The sequence below is a fragment of the Notechis scutatus genome, chromosome Z (genome assembly GCF_049901735.1).
Source record: "Notechis scutatus isolate UNSWTSFEM ecotype Mainland chromosome Z, rNotScu1.2, whole genome shotgun sequence".
Taxonomy (NCBI): Eukaryota; Metazoa; Chordata; class Lepidosauria; order Squamata; family Elapidae; genus Notechis; species Notechis scutatus.
In genome coordinates this window covers 126686687-126708389 of record NC_142025.1, presented here as the reverse complement: position 1 = coordinate 126708389, position 21703 = coordinate 126686687, and the positions used below count along the sequence as shown (strand labels likewise).

Genomic DNA, 21703 nt, shown 5'->3' with positions numbered 1-21703 from the left:
ACCTTCCAATATATCAAAATTTCAGCTGTTGCCCGTGGCTCTTCATGAAGGATAGTTCCAATTCTCCTCCACGTGTCTAACTTTAAAGATCCCTTCTCTGGATACCAGGGACATTGTCGCCAGATCTCTTGCAGCAGCTCTTCCACATTACCTTTTGAAAGAACTATTTGCTCCCCCCCAGAGGGTTTAAAGATAAAGAAGCTTGTCCTGACTAACTTCAGCAGCTCACTAACATGCTGTTCCTGTGGCTGAGAGAGTTTTCCCCCCATGTTTCCTTCCCCACACTGCAGCCCGAGTCTTCCCCGCACCGGCACAAATCTCTCTGGGACTCGAGCACCCTCAAAGGATAGTACCACCCACAAGAAGAGATTAGCTGAAACCACGGACGGACTTTTGCACCTCTGTTCGTCCTTGCCTTGCCACCGGAAGTCCCTTTTATTTCTTCTTTCTGGAAATCCGGGCTGGCTCAGGAACAATTGCCAGCCACAGCAGAGGCAACCTTTTGGGTTGCCCTCCTCCTCACCCACTCCTCCTCTTCTCATGACTTGGGGTTCTGCCAGGGGGTGCACCCATGGGAAGACCCTTCTTAAGTGAGCACCAAAGTGCAGCACAGGCATGCGCAGGGAGGGTGGCCACTTGCTTAAAGAGGGTCTTAACAAGATGCAGTTTTTCTTCTACCTGAAGCCTCTGGCCATTGCTTTGCCATGTTGTCATTCCCCCCCACCCATCTAGCAGTTCTTCAGCTGAATGTGGAGGGTGCAAATTCCAGCCTGAAGCGGCAGGAAGCAAAGGCTGTCTTATATGCAAATGTGGCATGAAGGCAGTACAGGGCCACTTTGTTCCTGCACTAAGACTTCAGTGACCCTCCTCCCCTCCTCTCATGACCCTCTGGCTTGCTGTGGTGGGGCTGGGAGTGTGTGTACATGTGGGGAGACCCTCTTCAAGCAAGCACACACCAAAGTGCAGCAAAGGCACATGTGGGGTGGTGGGCTTCTCACTTAAAAAGGGTCACCCTGCCCATGTGCACCCTCCCGGCCCCGCCACAGCCATTCAGGAGGTGGCAAGAGGAGGAGGGTTGCCTGAAGGTTATTTTTTTCTAAGTCCAAATGGGTCCAATTGGCTCTTTGAGTGTTTAAGGTTGAAGACCCCTGACCGTGACAGATGTCTCTCTATCAGGACACAAGGAGAAAATATCTGCTGTGAACTCCATGTAGTGCACAAACTTTTGGAAATGCAGATATATAAAGCCACATCATGGTAGGGGACTCTTATTTAAACTAATCAATCAAAATGCACACATTTTCAGGCATATAGATGGCTCAGAGTCTATATTTCTGCAGCCAGTACAGAGTTTCTGAACTTCTGTTGTATTTTGATGCTCTTGGACTTCTGTACCGACTGAAATACGAATCACTCAAATATACTCTTTTCCTTTTGGTTTACTAGAGTATTTCCTGCTTACAGTTTTCAAAATTTTCTTCAGGGACCATAATTGCTAAGTGCCGTGACTCATTGAATTTTATCGCTTCATGGGGTAGAGTAGTTCAATGTTTAAAGCTCTCAAAATCAGGAAGTTTTTCCATATGTTATGATAGACTTTATAATATTTTAATTATTACACCACAGGCATGAAAGAATGGAAAGATAAAGAAAATTATACATTTTATTATTACACTAATACAAAACTATTTCATTTTCAAAAGTACTTAAGGCATGTGTCATTGCTGGCAACAATCACTGATATAAATCCCCTTTTGTACCAGTTTGATTTCTGTAAATCATTTTATGAGGGTTTTTCGCATGAGTTGTTGCTTGTTATTCAGCTCAGGTCTTATCAAGATGATATAGATTTGGGGGGAGAAAATGAGGACCAATAATCCAGCACTTGAGGCTAAAATGGAGAAGATCTCCACAGCCACCATGTATTTCCCTTTGGTGCTCTGGTAGGCTGGGACAAAAGAGATCCAGACACTGCAAAAGAGAAGTATGCTGAGGGTAATAAATTTTGTTTCATTGAAACTGTCTGGAAGGTTCCTCCCAAGAAAAGCCACTGTAAAGCTGATCATGGCCAGGAGGCCAATGAAACCCAGGACACAATAAAACAAGGTAGCAGAGCCTTCATTGCACTCCAGAATAATTTCTGTCGGCAGCGAGTGCATGTCAAGATTTGGGAAGGGAGCAGAGCTCATCAGCCACACAATACAAAGGGTAGTTTGAACAACAGAGCAGGAAGGAACCATAAAGAGGGCCAACTTGTTCCCTACCCATGACCTCATCTTAGAATCTGGCTTGGTGGCCATGAAAGCTAAGACCACAATGAGGGTTTTGGCCACCACACAAGAAACTGCCAGAGAGAAGATGATTCCAAAAGCAGTTTGTCGAAGGAGACAGGTTGCCCTCTGAGGCTGACCAATGAAAAGCAAAGGGCAGAGAAAGGAAAGCAGGAGGGAGACCAGGAGGGTGTAGCTGAGGCCCCAGTTGTTGGCCTTGACTATGGGTGTATTTTTGTGTTGGACAAAGACTGCAAGAACCAGAGCTGTGATGGAAGAACAGAAAACAGCAACAATAGCCAAGGTGATCCCCAAAGGTTCTTGGAAAGTTAGGAAGCTGATCTCTTTTGGAATGCAGCAGTCCTGGGCTTTGCAGAGATACTGGTAACAAGAATCCATGTCTGAAAAGGAAAAAAGTCTATTTGGCATGAAACAACAAGGAGAAATCTGGCCCATAGAATCACCAGAAGTGAACATGATTAAATGGATATCATCATCATCATCATCATCATCATCATCTTCCTCATCATCACCCCTTAGCAATGGTGCTTTCATGCTGCCGTAATTCAGAGCCCAATATTGTGTGTTTATTTATTTTTCATTCATTAGGTTTATATCCCCCTTTTCTTGAGATGTTTTAGGTAACACACATAGCCTTCTATTGTCTTGCTTTCTCTGCAAAAACAAGCTGGTGGGATATGTTGAATTGAGAGAATGACAGGACCAAAGTCAATAGTGAACAATCATGCTCAATTGTGGAGTAACTTATTTGAGCGCAGCCACAAAAACTAACACACATTTTATCCTCCTTAGAACTCTGCCTCAAGTACTATGAGTCTCAACACCCTAAGGATGTTCCATGCCAGGTTTTAAAGAAGGTAAACTAAAAACTGTTCTATTTCAATTTACCACATTAATGGAAAATATGAATCCCAATTTTCTGATCTCTGGTCTGGATAAAAAAATTAGTTTAACCCTTGGCCCCATATGAATCCACCAAGGAGAGAAAATGATGAAATGCAAACTCTGTCCCTGTAGGTGTGGAGTGACATCACCAACCCTTCAAAAAAAAAGTCAGAGCTTGTGTCACCATGGAGCAACACAGACGTATTTCCATTTAGCCTGCTTTTTACTCAAATAATTGTCATATCACTACCATCACCAATGAATTAAAACTTGGTAAGCATTGTACCTTACCTGTCCAGTTTGACACTTTTCCTTCTGGGCATGGAAGGCAATCATAACAACAAAATGGCTTCCCTTCCTTCTTGGTCTTGCTGTGACCTTTACGGCAAGGTTCGTTACACAAAGAACGAGGCTGTACCTGTGTGCAATGGGAAATTATAATTGCTCTTATTTTCTTAGCAGAACCGATTGAACAAATGGGTAAAGTACAATACGTAAACCTTGGGTTGAAACTAGAATAGCAATATAACTTTATTTCTAATTAGGCAGCCTGAATAACAGTTTGAGAAATACTATTCACATGCCTTTAAAAAAACATATACAAATATCAAAAATCAAAGAAAAGACCGAGCCATGGAAGTGGTGGGCAAGACTGTGTGCGCACGCAGATCTAGTTACACAAATAGAGTGCTCACACAAATGCTTTCCCATCTCTTTTTAAAATATCCAGTGTTGGAGGATCCACATCTTCTAATGGCAAGCTCTTCCACAGGTTAATTGTTCTCACTGTTAGGAAATTTCTCCTTATCCTGCCTTCAGGTGCTTTGGAGAATAGCTTGATTCCGTCTTCTTGGAGGAGCCCCTTAGATATTGGAACACTGCTATGATGTCACCCTTAGTCTTTATCTACCAGTGTTGTTAGATACGTTTCTCTGGGTTAAATTTTTTTAAAAAATATTTGCAGAATGAATCACGGCTATCAGATATACATGTATAATCTAAAATGGATATCCCCTGAAGTCCCTAAAATGTGTCCTCACTCTCAGAATCCCTGTCATTAAACTATTTAGAATCTTTCAAACTAAATTTGGCTATAAAGATAGATAGAATAAGCATCAAGTGATTAACCTATCTTGGAACAGAGGAAATAACAGAACATACCTGGTTAAATCTCTCTGGCCATCTGATGGCATCAACAAAAGGACTGAATGCATTGTCTTTGAGAGCTCTGAGATCAAATGTTCCCACTTTGGATCGATGTAGTGCTAGGTTTGGAAGTGTGACCCAATTGATAATATTAAATCCTGCTTCCAGGTTCCCATTTTGATCAAAAGAAATCATCTTCCCAACACTGTTGTTAAATGAGACTTTTCTGAGATAATGGTGGAACTAAAATGAAGGTGGAAAAAATCTATAAAGTTATGCATATGTAATACAAAGAATATAACAGAAAGTGAGGATATTTCATAGGAAATCAGAAGAGCAGTTTGCTGATGCACGGGAGTCCCACAAACGTGAAGCTTAGCTTTCCGGTGCATGCATGTGCACTGGCCACCTGCTCTTCCACTTTCTAATGAGCATTTGCACGTGAAGACCAGCTGGCTCTTCTGGTTTCCAGTGCTCCCACATGTGCGAAGACCAGCTGGCTGGGGAGCTGTTTTTTCAGTTTCTGGTGCTCCTGTGCATGCACAGACCAGCTTTGGAATATCTTTGACTGACTGGTGGGAAAAGTGGAAAAGATAAAAGTTTGATTTGAGAACCTGGGAAGATTTTGTGTTTAACTTGACATTTTGGAACATTGGAGCATCAAAGGTTGGGGATACAGTGGGCCTTGCAGATTATAAATACTAATTGACAGAAGACAAGATAGTATAAAAGACATTTCTAAGGATAAATATTTTTCCTTTTTCTCTTTTTGCTCTTTGATCCTTGTTAGGGATACACACCCTAGCAGAATGTGCATGGTAGTCAGGCAGGCAGGCAGATATGTGAGATAAACGTTGTTGTAGCTTACACTCAGTAAAACAGATACACTGTGCCAGTTAAATAGTTTTTATTCCAGTAAGAGTTATAGCATAGTCAAACAGTCCATATATCATACACTAGTTCAGTCCGTCCGGGGATTATTCATTAGCAAAGTCCAGTGTCGAAAAAGAGTTCATTAAACGTACAATATCAGTCCTGTAATATATCTCTTCGCAGTTAGAGATATGAAGAAGTAAAAACTCTTTTCTTCCTTCAGTAATAGCAGGGAAAACACGCAGTTATCACCATCAATCCATCATTGTCAGCAATCTAGTAAAAGCCAGCAAACAGTGAGCTCTCTTGCTCCCTCTTATGGTGATTTTACAACCGCACCCAAAATACATGTTTTACATTTAAAATGATACACACACTTAAACTCACTAACATAGTTTATATATATTATTTTACCCAAACTAAGTTAGGTAACCATGTTATCCCTAACAATCCTCCTTATAAAGAATGGTCTGTGTGGACTGACCTTGTGCATTATTGGATTTAGCTTGACATCTTGGTACATCGGACTATCAAAGACTGGGGATACAGTGGGTCTTGTGGATTATAAACCTAACTGACTGAGATATTGAGAAACTGAAAATTGATTGAAGTTGAGGGAATTGGATTTTGATCTGGGATATTGAAGTGTTGGGGAGTTGTTTATCGTTAGCCTTTGGCTGATTAGCCCTTTGCTGTTAGAAGGGCAGGTGGGTGTACCTGCTGCTAGTTTATTAAAGGGGAAAAAAGAGAAAGAGGGGATTAATATTAGCTGCCCAAATGGCAAGTACTTCACATTTAACCAAAATAGGGAAGAAAGCATCTTACACTATCAATGCCATCCTCAAGTCCATCTAATCAGAGGTTAATAGAGAGCATATTACAGCTGGAGAAATCAAATACATTCCAAAAGGAAATGCAAGCAATTTTTCAGTAGCTGCTGGAGCCATAACAAAAAATCATAATGAGATAAAAATATATATAGGTGAAGTGAGAAATGGTATGGGAGAGGTAAAGGAAAAAAATACAAAATATAGATGAAAAATTTGTGAACTTTCAGCAAATGGTAACAAAAAATGAACAAAGAATTGAGATAATGAAGGAGAAATCAGAACAAGCAGAGAAAAAAGTTGATGAAATAAATTGTAGATTGATACAAGCAAGTAAAGAGCTAGAAGGTACAGTGATAATACTAGAAACAAAAAAGCAGCCCACTTTTTAAGATTTCAGAATATAGAAGAGGAGAAAGAGGAAGACCTACCAGACATGATGAAAGAGATCTTGGCAAAGGCATTAGGGATTGATAGGCAAGAGATGGAGACAGACAAAACTTTTAGAATACATACGAACTATGCGAGGAGGCAGAAAATCCCAAGAGAAGTACACGTGAGATTTGTGAAAAACCGATAAGAGATGAAATACTCAAGAAGGCAAGAGATGAAACACTACAACACAAGGGGAAACAATTGGTGGTTTTGAAACAGATTGATAGGAGAGTAAGAGACCTATGGAAACAATACGTAACAATACTATGGAACAGTTAATTAGAAATTAAAAAATTAAAATTGAAAAATTGAAATTAAAAAAGAAGAGTATATATTACAAGCATTTGCAGACAACCTAGTTTTAATACTAGAAGAGCCATTAGAAACTGGCCCCAGACTGATAGCGAAAATTGAGTAATATGGAGAAGTTGCAAGGCTGAAAATAAATAAAGAAAAAGTTAAAACAATAGTCAATAATCTTATAGAGTAATAGAGAAATGAACTGATAAAGAAGATAGAATTTTAGAAAGTAAAGAAAGTGAAATATTTAGGAATCTACTTAACAGCAAGATGTGCAACAATCAAAGATGACAACTATATAAAGTTAATGCAACAAATTAAGCTGGACTTGGAGAAATGGAAGAACCTACAACTCTTAATGATAGGGAGAATAGCTGCTATAAAAATGAACCTATTACCTTTTCTTATACTAAACAATACTGATAAAATTAGAGAAAAAAATATTTTGAGGAATTGAATAAATAATTTTGAAATATAACTGGCAAGGTAAAAAAGCAAGAATAGGATTGAAAATATTAGAAGTGTCTAAAGATACTGGGGGCTTTGGGTTACCAGACTGGGAGTTGTATTATCAGGCATCTGCACTTACATGGGTGAAAGAATGGATAAGCCTGAGTCATAGAAGATTATTAATACTGGAGGGCCATAATCTCCAAGTAAGGTGGCTTGCCTTTCTATGGTATGGAAGGAATACAGTACATAGATATTTAAGACACTATGTCAGGAATACTTTATTTTTAGTATGGGAAAAATTAAGTCACAAAGCTATAGGAAAATTCCAGTCTCGCTTTCTACAATGGAAGCACTGATACATCCAAACGTTATTAACTTGGAAAAAACTGTATCCTACAAAGATAAATGAGAAAAGGGAACTTAAAACCAGATGGGAAGTACAAAACCAAGTGATGGATTTAGCATGGTGGCCATACTTGCAAAAGCAATCAAAGTATGAGAAAGATGTGAAAACATCAGGTTTCTATAAAGAATTAACAACATTTGATAAGATATTATTAGGGATAGATGAAAAACTGATAAGAAAATGTATAATTACCTACTAAGCTTTAAAATGGAAGATGAACAAGTTAAAAGAAACAATGATAATCTGGGCAAAACCTTTGGCTATATTATAGAACTAGATAAATGGCAAAAACGTTGGGATAGACATTACAAACTGACAATGGCTACTGCATACAAAGAAAATCTTTATAAAATGTTTCACAGGTGGCATTTGCCACCAGCAAGATAAGCAAAAATGTTTATCAACATGTCCACCAAATGTTGGAAATGCAATCAGGCACTAGGTACCTATTATCATATGTGGTGGACATGCACAAAAGCAAGAAAATGTTGGACAAAAATACACACATTGCTAGAAAATTTGATTAAGCAGCATATAGATTTAAAGCCAGAAATATTTTTGTTAGGTATAATACAGTGGTGGGATTCAATTTTCTTTTACTACCAGTTCTGTGGGTGTGGCTTGGTAGGCGTGGCAGGGGAAGGATACTGTAAAATCTCCAGTCAGAAGTAGTATTTGCCAGTTCTCCAAACCACTCAAAATTTCTGCTATCTGTTCTCCAGAACTGGTCAGAACCTGCTGAATACCACCTCTGGTATAATACCAGAAAGTTATGATAAAAGGACTATATAGTTAATCCTACATGTATTGACAATAGCAAGAATTGTATTTGCACATTATTGGAAAAATTAGAACATCCCACCAGATGAAAATGTAATTCGGAAAACACTGGATTGTGCAGAGATGGATAGATTGACATTGAAAATGAAAGATAAAGGAGATACACATTAATGTGGAATAGGTTTTATCAAGGGTTAGAGATAAGAGGTAGAAATTAATGAAGAAAGATCATTGTTATGAGTAAAATATGAATGTTCTCGATAATTATAAGTATGCTAGTATAATTAACAGGATTATAAATAAGATAATATAATTATAAATATGATTATGATGATTATGTGTATTATCATTAGTACTGTCAATATATCTGAAATTTTATCTTTTTTGTCTTTTGTAAAATGAAATGTCCCGGCAATACACTGTATTCAAAATACATACATATATAAATAAAAAAACTTGACTTAAAAATACAAGTTGATATATATAAATATATAACATCATTATCATCATATAATGGATAATAATGTTAATATTATAAAGTGAAGAATTCTGTGTATGTAGACAAGCATTCATGAGGATAGGAACTTAACTATTGACAAGTTCCTTGTATTTGTGATCTATAAAAGAAAAAAAGGTATTACAGAGGGTGGAGAAAACCGCCCAACAAATTATAGGGATTCCACTTCCTGCCATTGTGGACATTCAGAGGTAATGATGTTTGTATAAAGCTCACAGCATCGTTAAGGACCCCTTCCATCCAGCCCACAAACTGTTTACTCTTCTTCCATATGGGAGGAGGTTCAGGTGCCTGCAGTCTAAGACCAGCAGGCTAGGGAACAGCTTTTACCATACAGAGGTTTCCTGCTGAACTCCTCAGTTTGTTTGTCCCCACACATATGCTGATGTCTCCCGTGATAATATATGATGTATTTTGTATAATTCTCTGTGCATCTGTATTTATATTCAATGTGTCCATGAACATTTTGTACAGTTGTATAAGTTCATATATGTGCAGTCACACTTATCTTTGTGTGCTTGCGTACATACATTTTCCATTGACATATTCATAGATGCCTTGCATATTTGCATACATATATTTATATTTTACTGTTGTCTTGCACTCTGGTTGGATGCTAACTGCATTTCATTGCCTGGATCCATGGTAATGACAATGAAGTTGAATCTAATCTAATCTAATCAAGACGTTACCTGCCAAAGTAATGAATTCAGAACATTCTTCTGTCCTTCCTCTGATATAGTTCTATGTTTGAGCATTGATGAGCTCATGGATTTCAATGCATGGGCCACAGCATAAATTGCATTGTAGATGCTATAGCTATGAGGAGTTATGCTCATGTCAAAGACAGACCTAGGAAGAGCCTCCAGCTTCTCCTCCCCAATGCAGAGATTCCAAACGTTTTCCTCTTCCAAAGAATTTGGGAAGGAACAATCAAATGCCTGTCTCCAAAAGTCCTTAATAAAACCATCTCTGGTTTCCACATTAAGGTTTCTTATCTGAAGAAAATGTTGAAAACCTACCACCTCTTTTGACTCAGTTTCAAAGGCTAAGGAACCATGAAGGATATTTATATCCCAAGATCGTTGAAAGGGAACAGAAGTGAATTCTATCTGTGCAGTCATGATCCATACTTTCCCTGTCTTCATTTCTTTGTCTTCAACGTCCAAAACTCTGGGAAACATTCTCAAAAAGACTGTAGTGTGAATTTCACCATGTAAAATTACAACACTGGCAAAGCTATCACTTATCAAGATATACAGTTTGGCCCATGATTCCATAATTTCATGAATGCCACTTTTAAGAAACACAGTTGGGAATGGTTCTATAAAATCAAAACAGATACCACTTTGAGAAAACTTGGGAAGTTCTTTCTGTACAAACCAGAGGGCATTGTCATCCGGTATGAAAATGACACCAATCCAAGTCCATCTGAAAAGCAAAAGCAGTTGAAGCATCCCTGTATATTGTTGGTTTCTATTAGGGAACATCCATTGGAAAAAGACTTTTTGGGATGGGTCATTAATCAAAGGAGAAGATCCATATCCAAGCTACAAAAAAGAAAAAAGAAACAAAAGGAAGTCTAAGTACGTAGGATTTGAGTAGGCAAACTTTTATTGTCTGAAGGTTGATTATCCATTTTGTATTTTGAAAAAAGATGTGGAAAAAGATGAATTCCTCTTAAGCAGTGGCGCGATTCAAATTTTTTTAGAACCAGTTCTGTGGGTATATCTTGGTGGCAGGGAAAAAGATAATGTAAAATCTCCATTCTCACCCCATTCCAGGGGAAGGATACTGCAAAATCTCATTCCTTCCTCACCACATTAACTTGCTTTCCAGCTCCATTCTCCTGTGCAGGGCAACAAAAGAAGACCCAGCTGATCAGCTGGGACTCGGGAGGCAAAGAATAGATGGAGATGGGGCCAATTAGAGGTGGTATTTGCCGGTTCTCCAACCTACTCAAAATTTCTGCTACTGGTTCTCCAGAAAGTTTGTTCTTTTCATTTGTTCTTTACTTCTTGTTGCAAAAATCACTCATATGCTACAATAAAGATAAATCTCCACCAAAATAATTACCCAAGAATGGGAAAAGACCAAATTAGGACTGTAACAGTGGACAGTAATATTTTCAATCAGGACATGGACAGTGTGCAACATCAATTGGTACTTTTTAAATATCGTAGACTATATCAATCAAGAATATTATCCATTAAGAGTTGTAAATCTAATCTTACAAAGTTTCTCCTCTGGAAATTGCTAACTAGAGCATACAAAGCTTTTGCTAGACCAATACTTGAATAGAGCTCATCAGTCTGGAATCTGCACTGTATATCGGACATTAATACAATTGATCGAGTCCAGAACTATTTCACGAGAAGAGTACTAAAGTCCTCTGCTCACAACAGAATACCCTAGGTCACCATGTTTGAAATTTTGGGCTTGGACAAACTTGAACTACACCGCCTATGGTTGGACTTAAGCGTAGTACACAAAATTATCTGCTACAATGTCCTACAAGTCCATGACTACTTCAGCCTCAACTGCAACAATACAAGAGCACACAACAGATACAAAGTCAATGTAAGCTGCTCCAAACTTGATTGCAAAAAGAACGACTTCAGCCACAGAGTGGTCAATGCCTGGAATGCACTACCTGACTCTGTTGTTACATCCTCTAACCTCCACTCCTTTAACCTCAAACTATCCACTATTGACCTCACCCCATTCCTAAGAGGTCTGTAAGGGGTGTGCATAAGTGCACAATTGTGCCTACCATCCCTGTCCTATTGTCCCCATTTATTCGTACCTATTTCCTGTATTCTTACTCATGCTTATAACTATTATCTTGTAAGCGATTGACAAATAAAATAAAATAAATAAAATATTATAATGATTTGGAGAGTGGTGTTAAGACAGAACTGGAGTATGCTCCTCTCAGGAATTAAATCATATCCTTGCTGGTAGAAGAAGCATAGCCATTTTTGTCAAAAAAAAAATGGAGGTCGTATACTTATTTTAGTAGTATGACTTGACAAAATGAGCAAGTGCATTCTTGTGGCACTCCTTTCTGCAAGTTTACTGTGCTTGAAAAGGAGGTTACATGCTACAAACAAACAGGGGTTTGATAATAAAGTCATGTCCACAAAGTGGCATATTTGACTCCCCTCTGGTAGAGGCTGTGGCTTTGAAATCTCTTTGCAGCCAACTCCATAAGCCTTCACTTCCTATTGACAAGTGGAGGCCTTAGAAGCACTGCCTGCTTCAAATTTTGTCCCCTTCATGAATGAAGGCAAATATCCCATGACAATGTTGCAAGATCCAATCTGGGTTGATCACCAGGATCGGAAGTTTAATCTTCCAAACTTTTGGACTCACGCTGGAACCCATCTTCAGGGAACTCATCTCTAGTAGAATGTGTCTACATTGCTGAAGCTGGGTTCCAGCACAAGTCTGAAAACTCAGAAGAAAAAAACCTCAGATTGATTGATGACTGGGTCAGATTGGATCTATGCCCCTTTCTCAGAACTCCAGGATGGATGCTTTGATGTGCTATTTTAAAATAATTTTTAAAAGATTCAGGTTCAGGATTCATATTTAATGCACAAAATAAACACCCCCTTTAGGAGGATGACACCTTTGTCCCAAATTAATAAAAATTCTTAATGAACAAAACAAGTAAGCCCCACCTGTCTTTTAAAATCTGATGCTCTAGGTGTCAACCTTACCTGAGGTAACTTGTAGATGCTCAGAATGGTTGCCATGAAAAGACATGCTTTGGTGTCAGGCCCCCCAATCACAGCTACAGTAGTACTTTGAGCATCGCATTTATAGTTTGGAATGAACTTCCTCCATGTGGAGAGGAGCTCCAGTGAAGCAAGATAAGTTAAGCTTCCAGTGAAGTAGTCATTATAAATGTTGAAACCCAGAGAGATGTTGCGTAGCATCTGAGTATCATCATTGATCTCCTTCACAGCAAAGACAAGAGCCAAGATGTGCTGGTAGGTCTGGGTCAAATATCTGTAATGAGATTTACCTCTACCATTGAATTCTCTCTACCTAAGTCTTGATAAATTCCTATTCCTTTAATATATTGTTACTGTATTTTTAATATTACAGAATCATAAGGTATCTGGAATGAATCTGAAATACTTTGGCCACCTAATGAGAAGGAAGGACTCACTGGCGAAGAGCCTAATGCTGGGAACGATTGAGGACAAAAGAAGAAGGGGACGACAGAGAATGAGGTGGCTGGATGGAGTCCCTGAAGCAGTAGGCGTGAGCTCAAATGGGCTTTGGAGGATGGTAGAGGAGAGGAAGCCTGGAGGAACATTGTCCATGTGGTCTTGATGGGTCAGAAACGATTCTGCAACTAACAACAAAGATATCTGGGCAACTTCATGATGGAACTCAGGCACAAATATACCAACACCTAGCACAAACCTTTTTCAAAACCTAGCATAAAAATGCATGCATTTCAGTGAGATGCTTTTAAATCTCCAGCTAACTATATTTATCTAGGTGTTGATTCCAAAAATGCATGTCAGTGTTAACTTTCATTTTTAACCAGAATATATCTGTTAGAGAAAATAAGTGACCTTAGGTATGAATGGAAAGAGTTCTACCAACGACATACCTTAGCAGGAAATAAAGTTTAGACTGCATGCCCTAATCCTAGAGATAGCATTTCCATTGGTTGAACATCCTCATTTTGAAATTTGAGTTTCTTATTATTCCAGCCATCTTTCAAGAATGCAGCTTGGTTGCAAATTCAGCTTCTGCCACACCCTATGTTCAAATCCCACCCTGATATTGTTAGTTTTACTGATTTATATTTTTAATAACTTTCAGTTGTCCTTGATGAAAGATGGAATGTTTTTATCATGGAAATCTTATACCTTACGATTTATGGTTTTAGCTTATGATTTATAATTTACCACTTTGTTATTTGTATGTGTACTAAGAACTTCTGCATCAGGGACAAATTCCTTGTGTGTCCAATCACACTTGGCCAATCAAGACTATACAAATAAAATATATTCCAAATAAGTTAGTATCAATCCCCCTTGGATGCTCAGGAAAATGGAAAGGAATAATTCTCTTAAAATTTATTGAAAGTTCTAGAAGATGTATAATGAGAATAAAGTAATATGTTACAAAGAAGTGGGGAGGGTAGAATGAGCCTCAGTAATGTCCAACCATATAAAGTTTAACTGATCACCTTTCTTGGGAACATGATGTAAAGTGGAGTCTCTTTCACTGGATGAATATTAATTTATAGCTCATTCAAGCTTAAAGGATAGTAAGTCCCTTAGTTTGACTGCAAAGTCATGGGTGCAAATTTTACGAGACACTTATCTGAACCGTTTGATTAAAAATATCAATTGCTTACATGAGATCTTCAATGACTTCAAAAGAGGGATGCCTTTCAAAGTTGAGAGGATTGGAAAACATGAAGCTTTGTGAACTAATGCCAGCTATGATAACATCCCCTGACTGATAATATTTATGGTGGATATTCCGTGGATCACTGTTCATGCATTTAGCAACTAGAACATCACATGATGTCCAAGGAAGCAGTTTGAGAATCCAGAGAATAAAGTTCATGATCTTGCATTTACATCTTCTTAACATCAAGTCACCTGTGTTATTTCAATCATTCAAGTGTTGGCATCCTTGCATGGCTAGCAATATCAGCTTGATTAATAAATGCAGAGCTCCCAATCACGTTAAAATCCTTGTGCCAATGTTCAAGTATAGATTAAGAAGAATCACCAATCTTGATTTTGTTTTATTAGTCGCTACCAAAAAATCCCTTGTCAACTGGAGGAGTTTTCCAAGTAATCATCATCAATTAGATAATTATGGGGAATTTAAATATCTGCTTAATATTAGATTTTCTTTTTTGTAGCAGAAGAAAATCATTTTTCAACCTATCATTTCAACAAAACTTTTCTCTTCTCCTAAGAAATTTCAGAAGAATGCAACTTTCTAAAATGAGATATAAGAATATTTAGCAGGAGTATTTCCATGCGGGGTCGAAACAGGCAACAGGAAAAAAAAAACAATGCTGCAAGGAAGGTCAAACCCTTTGGGACCTTTGCAAACACCTTTGCTATTCATATATTTATTTCAGCTGAGTTTGTGGGGTTCAGATTCAGACTTGGGTCACTAAGCTTCAGTTCAAAATTTTCTATTTTCTATCCCTGCTAGCATATGATAATTCACTGATATTTTTTACATCAATTCATCCACCCTTACACCCAAAATATCAATCAACGAAGGTTGCAAAATTTAGTAATTTAGGTATGAGAACAGTCATTTAGATAACATTGGGTCCCCATGACAGGCCTTTTCCTATTGACCTTTCTTTCAACAATTTGAGTGGGACACCTGCAACATTACAACTGTATCATGAATAATGGTAATAATAATATCATTTAACAACCAGTTTGCCTAGTTCAGAACTGGAAATGTGAGCGTGCATGCGCACACCCGCTTCATGTGCGCCTGCGTGCTTCTCACGGGCATAGTTGCAAACACATAGCGATTTCATGTGTGTGGTGAGTAGACCGGGTGAGGTGCGGAAATCAAATGGGCTGTGTGGGCGGGGCGAGCAAACCAGAGTGTGAGATTTATACGACAGGATAGCACAGAGGTTGGTGGGCATTTTGAACTGGCAGCAGCCCACCTCTGCTAATAAGTTATATCCAGTGCAACAACTGATTTAAGATACATAGTTAGATCATAGAATAATAGAGGTGTAAGGGACCTTGGAAGTCTTCTAGTCTAACTCCCTGCCTGTGGTAGAAGGTTCTATACCATTCCAGACTTTGTAATAGTGGCTAACATCTGTAGCTCAAGTTTGGATGTGGGTAAAAGTCCATTCTCTAAGCTTGTGGGTTGGTTTCCCAATGTTTCATTACAGACTAGGTTACATCTTCAGAAGAGTTTAGGGAACATCAGTGTCAGTGTTCTGTTTATAAAGGTTTTGGGTGCCCTTTTTCTTTACATGACACTCAGAGGAAATCTGACTCATAGGGCCCCTAAGAGATTTTTTTCCCCAATTCTTCTTGGATTTGCCCATTTAAGTTGATTTCTCCACCCTCCACAGTACTCTCCTCATTTGTTTTGGCCTCAATCTTACCCCAGATGGGGGATTGCTTGATGGGTGCCAAGATTTGAGTGATGAACCCCACTTGAAGTGCAATTAAAGTCAGGATGGCCAAGCAAGTATATAGTAGGATAAGGAAGAAAATTTTCTGAATTTTCTCTCTGGTATTCTTAAACTGCTTCTCCTCTTTTCCTCTAGAATTGATCAGTCAATACCATTTAATTGGGGATATTACAACAAAAAGTTGACTACTGTCTTCTTCTGAAATGTTTTTCATGTCCAAGTCTGAGAGAATCTAGATCTTGAATGTATCTTCTAGGGTGTTAGCTATTCCTTAGTATCATCTGCAAATTTCATTCCCCTTCTATGTCATTAATGAAGATATTGAAGAATATTGGGCCTAAGACAGAACCATGTGGCACCCCACTGCTTACTTCGCTCCATGTAGACGTAGACCTATTAGGGACTACTCGTTGAGTATGATTTGTCAGCCAGATATGTATCTACCTTGTAGTGATGCTATCTATCCCAATTTTATATGCTTCTAGAGAGTTCAATTCTAGACCGTGACCAGATTTCAGCAACCCATGGCTCCAGAGACACATGCTGCTCTTTGGGTCCTGTGCTGCGGCTCCCTGTCCCATCACTGCCTGGCCCTGCCCCTCACCCTCCCTCACATGGCCTGAGAAGGTAAGGGCAGCAGTGGGAGATGGAGAAAGGCCAGAGGCTGATTCTCCAGCACCTCATTCTTGCTGCTTGTTTGTGATGGATGTACCTTTCAGCATCGTTGGTACTGTGCATGCCTTGCAACTGATGCCAGCCTCACAAACATGAGGGCTGGCGGGGTGAGAATGGGATCCAGGAGGAGGGGAGGATGGAAAGGGGGATGGTCCAGCAGCAGCTTTAAGAAGCTCAGGGGGCTCTCCCTGAAAAAGCTCGCACCCCCACCCTGGGGGTCAGGCTCAGAGAAAGCCAGAGCACCCTCACCAGAGATGCTTGCCCATTAACCAGTTTTCCCCCTGTCTATGTCTCTCTCTGTGTATGTGTGTATTTCTTTCATGCTCTCTGTTTGCGTCCCTTCTCTTTCTCGTGGAAAGCCATGGCTAGGAGAAGCCAGCAAGTGCTCTTTGGGCCTCTTGGCTATTCCTTTTATTTCTTCTTTCTGGAAATCCAGGCTGGCTCAGGAACAATTGCCAGCCACAGCAGAGGCTTCCTTTTGGGTTACCCTCCTTCACCTCTCATGACTTGGGGCTCTACCAGGGTGTGCACCAATGGGGAGACCCTCCTTAAGTGAGCACCAAAGCATAACAAAGGTTTGTGCAGGGAGGGTGGCTGCTTGCTTAAAGAGGGTCTTAATGGGATGCAGTTTTTCTCCTAGCCGAAGCCTCTGGCCATTGTTTTGCCATGTTGTCATTCCCACCCATCCCCCTCTTCAGCTGAACGTGGAGGGTGCAAGTTCCAGCCTGAAGCAGCAGGAAGCAAAGGCTGCCTTACATGCAAATGTGGCACAAAGGCAGTACAGGGCCACTTCACTGCTGCACTAAGGCTTCGGTGACCCTCCTTCTCCTCCTCTCGTGACCCCCTGGCTTGCTGTGGTGGGGCTGGGAGGGTGCGCATATGTGGGGAGACCCTCCTCAAGCAAGCACCAAAGTGCAGCAAAGGCACATGTGGGATGGTGGGCTGCTAAATTAAGGAGGGTCTTCCCTGCCCATGTGCACCCTCCCAGCCCCGCCACAGCCATTCAGGAGGTGGCAAGAGGAGGAGGGTTGCCTGAAGGTTATTTTTTTCTAAGTCTAAATGGGTCCAATTGGCTCTTTGAGTGTTTAAGGTTGCAAACCCCTGACCGTGACAGATGTTTCTCTATCAGGACACAAGGAGAAAATATCTGCTGTGAACTCCATGTAGTGCACATACTTTTGGAAATGCAGATATATACAGCCACATCATGGTGGGGGACTCTTATTCAAACTAATCAATCAAAAATGTACACGTTTTCAAGCATATAGATGGCTCAGAGTTTATATTTCTACAGCCAGAACAGAGTTTCTGAACTTCTGTTGTATTTTGATGCTCTTGGACTTCTGTACCGACTGAAATATGAATCACTCAGACTACTCTTTTCCTTTTGGTTTACTAGAGTATTTCCTGTTTACACTTTTCAAAATTTTCTTTAGGGACCATAATTGCTAAGTACTGTGACTCATTAAATCTTATACCTTCATGTGGTAGGGTAGTTCAATGTTTAAAGCTCTCAAAATCAGGAAGTTTTTCCATACATTATGATAGACTTTATAATGCTTTAATTATTACACCTCAGGTATGAAAGAATGGAAAGATAAAGAAAATTATACATTTTATTATTACACTAATATACAGCTATTTCATTTTCAGAAGTCCTACATGTGTCATTGCTGGCAACAATCACTGATTTAAATCCCCTTTTGTACCAGATTGATTTCTATAAATCATTTTATGAGGGTTTTTCGCATGAGTTGTTGCTTGTTATTCAGCTCAGGTCTTATCAAGATGATATAGAGTTTGGGGGAGAAAATGAGGACCAATAATCCAGCACTTGAGGCTAAAATGGAGAAGATCTCCACAGCCACCATGTATTTCCCTTTGGTGCTCTGGTAGGCTGGGACAAAAGAGATCCAGACACTGCAAAAGAGAAGCATGCTGAGGGTGATAAATTTTGTTTCATTGAAACTGTCTGGAAGGTTCCTTCCAAGAAAAGCCACTGTAAAGCTGATCATGGCCAGGAGGCCAATGAAACCCAGGACACAATAAAAAAAGGTAGCAGAGCCTTCATTGCATTCCAGGACCATTTCTGTCGGCAGCGAGTGCATGTCAAGATTTGGGAAGGGAGCAGAGCTCACCAGCCACACAATACAAAGGGTAGTTTGAACAACAGAGCAGGAAGGAACCATAAAGAGGGCCAACTTATTCCCTACCCATGACCTCATCTTAGAATCTGGCCTGGTGGCCATGAAAGCTAAGACCACAATGAGGGTTTTGGCCACAACACAGGAAATCGCCAGAGAGAAAATGATTCCAAAAGCAGTCTGTCGAAGGAGACAGGTTGCCCTCTGAGGCTGACCAATGAAAAGCAAAGGGCAGAGAAAGGAAAGCAGGAGGGAGACCAGGAGGGTGTAGCTGAGGCCTTGGTTGTTTGCCTTGACTATGGGTGTATCCTTGTGTTGGACAAAGACTGCAAGGACCAGAGCTGTGATGGAAGAAAATAATAGTGCAAGAATGGCCAAGGTGATCCCCAAAGGTTCTTGGAAAGATAGGAAGCTGATCTCTTTTGGAATGCAGCGATCCTGGGCTTTGCTGGGATACTGGTCCTCTGGACACTGGTAACAAGAATCCATGTCTGAAAAGGAAAAAAGTCTATTTGGCATAAAACAACAATATCTGACAAGGGAAAAAAAGTCTATTTGGCACAAAAGAATACAAAGAAGTAGACTAAGATAAGAAGATAAGGAGAAACCTGGCCCATAGTATCACCAGAAGTGAACATGATTAAATGGATATCATCATCATCATCATCATCATCATCATCATCATCATTATCATCATCCCTTAGCAATGGTGCTTTCAGAGGTGTAATTCAGAGCCCAATACTATTTATTTACTTTTCATTCATTAGGTTTGTATCCCACTTTTCCTACAGATGTTCTAGGTCAGGAGTTGCCAACCTTTTGTACTTCAGGGACCACCAAACTCATAATTTTAAATCCCTGGGACCAGTATCTGGTTCTGTGGGTGTGGACTAATTTGTGGATCTGGCTTGGTGGTCATGTGACTGGCTGGGCATGGCTTGTATGTAAATATTATAAATATTTATATAAATATTGAATTTTTTAGAAAAAAATAGAGCAACTTTTACCCAAAATCAGACAAAGCAGGCAGACAGATTGAGTTGCTCACAGAATCACAGATTCATTCAGAAATCTATCACCTGACACTCAGTTTGTCACATAAAATTTGCTTGCAAGCAAACTCATAAAATTTGTTAGCAAGCAAACTCACAAAATTAATTCACAAAACACCATGTATACAAATATTTATTTATTTATTTTTTATGAAAAGAGCAACTTTTACCAAAAATCAGGCAAAGTAGGCAGGCAGATTAAGTTGCTCACAGAATCATTCAGTGATCTATCTACCTGCCTTCTGCTAGCTCAGTCTTTCACATAAAATTCACACAAAATTAACTCACAACACACTATGTATGTAAATATTGAATTTTTTATAAAAAAGAGCAACTTTTACCCAAAATCAGGCAAAGCAGGCAGGCCGATTGAGTTGCTCACAGAATCATTCAGTGATCTGAATGGAGCACAAACAACGCACCTTCATTTAAATCCCACACACAGCTAATCGTAGAATCTTCCACGCCAGACAACGTGTCCCATTTCAAATCCCCCAGACAAGTTTCCCCGGAGCCAGTGGATAGCTGGCAGGGACAAACAAAGAGGGAGGAGAGAGAGGCAAAGACTTGAGGAGAAGCGGAGAGAGATAAGAGCCTGGACGAGCTGTAATTTATGAGTGTGTGATTCGGTCACTTACAGAGAGACTGATTTTGAGCCATTCAATGAGCTGTGACTGGTGGGCAGTGTGATTTTAAGCTGCAGAGAAAGAGACGGAACTGACAGAGGGTGTGATTCTGAACGGCTATTAATTATGGAGAACTGAGGTCCATTAAATCACCAAAAATCAATCACTTTGAAGCCATTTCAAACAATAAGAAACCACATGCCTTCCACATCTACCTCACCAAGATCAATCCTAGTAGAAAATCACTCCAATTCCTGCAGTGGAATTTTCCTTGGAAAGTCGAACTCTAAGAAGGAAAATAGCTGCGATTAACTCTGGCATTACTACCAGATTTAGTTGGAAGTAAATGACAAATCGGATAAGTAAACCCAAGCCACGTGACTGTATTTTCTCCTACTACTCAATTTGAACAGCTTAGGAAAGTTTTTCACTGTTTCAAAAACCCTTTGAGCATCGTATTACAGTCTTGTTTACAGAGTAATAGCAATCTACTATTACAAAGAGCAACAATTTCCTCTCAGTCAACAACAGCATTAACCCTTTCCTTGCAGACTCTTAATACTAGCTCATTACTTTAATCAAACACTGATTAACTCAATACCTCAAAACTTACAACTTTTCTACCTCATCACCTATATCTACGGTTAGATAATCAATTTCTATAAAATATTTTATTAATGGTTCAATTGATTTATGGTCCTAATTGATTAGTGTGACTAGAGTGTTTAGTGCAAATAGTGTTATTACTGACTAGTTGAAAAAATCAATATGCATGTAATTTTAATTGAATAGTAAAATCAATGATTTAGTGAATTTAAATGAACAGTGTGATTAATGATTAGTGTAATTAATTGATTAGTGTTTAGAATATTTAATTGATTAGGCTGATTGTTGCCCAGAAATATTATCTGACTAGAGAGATTACTGCAATTGATGATTGATTGGTGTGATATTGTTCCATTAATTAATTTAATCAATGTACCATCTTAACAAACCTACCATGACAAGAAAAAAATCCTATGCCAAAGCACTACCTACAGAGAACATAATCCCCACCAATGATCCACAAGACTCCTGCACATGCCTTAAATGCTACAAAAATCTAAAGGATAATGAAAA

At 39.3% G+C, this 21703-nt stretch overlaps 3 protein-coding genes across 3 annotated transcripts in view; all 3 read right to left on the bottom strand.

Annotated features, from left to right (window-relative positions):
• LOC148129247 (vomeronasal type-2 receptor 26-like) overlaps nt 1-21703 on the bottom strand; it is a 723059-nt gene that overhangs the window by 484715 nt on the left and 216641 nt on the right. The window lies entirely within an intron of this gene.
• On the bottom strand, nt 1712-14448 carry LOC113427728 (vomeronasal type-2 receptor 26-like). The gene is made up of 6 exons (XM_087947427.1): nt 14303-14448; nt 12639-12930; nt 9606-10463; nt 4338-4565; nt 3468-3594; nt 1712-2671 (listed from the first exon to the last, which is right to left on the bottom strand). The coding sequence occupies exons 1-6, from the start codon at nt 14446-14448 to the stop codon at nt 1779-1781; spliced, it is 2544 nt and encodes an 847-aa protein (XP_087803553.1). The 3' UTR covers nt 1712-1778.
• LOC113428103 (vomeronasal type-2 receptor 26-like) overlaps nt 18490-21703 on the bottom strand; it is a 32959-nt gene continuing 29745 nt past the window's right edge. Inside the window, exon 6 of the mRNA XM_087947426.1 lies at nt 18490-19397. Within this exon, the coding sequence (XP_087803552.1) occupies nt 18490-19397 (908 nt within the window). The remainder of the gene's footprint in view (nt 19398-21703) is intronic.

Bases quoted from the DNA above. Each gene is read 5' to 3' on its own strand.
- LOC113427728 (XM_087947427.1), bottom strand. From the start codon at position 14,448: ATGAACAGTGATCCACGGAATATCCACCATAAATATTATCAGTCAGGG. The intron at 3,595-4,337 runs GTATGTTCTGTT...CATTGCACACAG, and splicing joins GGCCAGAGAGATTTAACCAG to GTACAGCCTCGTTCTTTGTG. The intron at 2,672-3,467 runs GTAAGGTACAAT...TTTCCTTTTCAG, and splicing joins AAAAGTGTCAAACTGGACAG to ACATGGATTCTTGTTACCAG.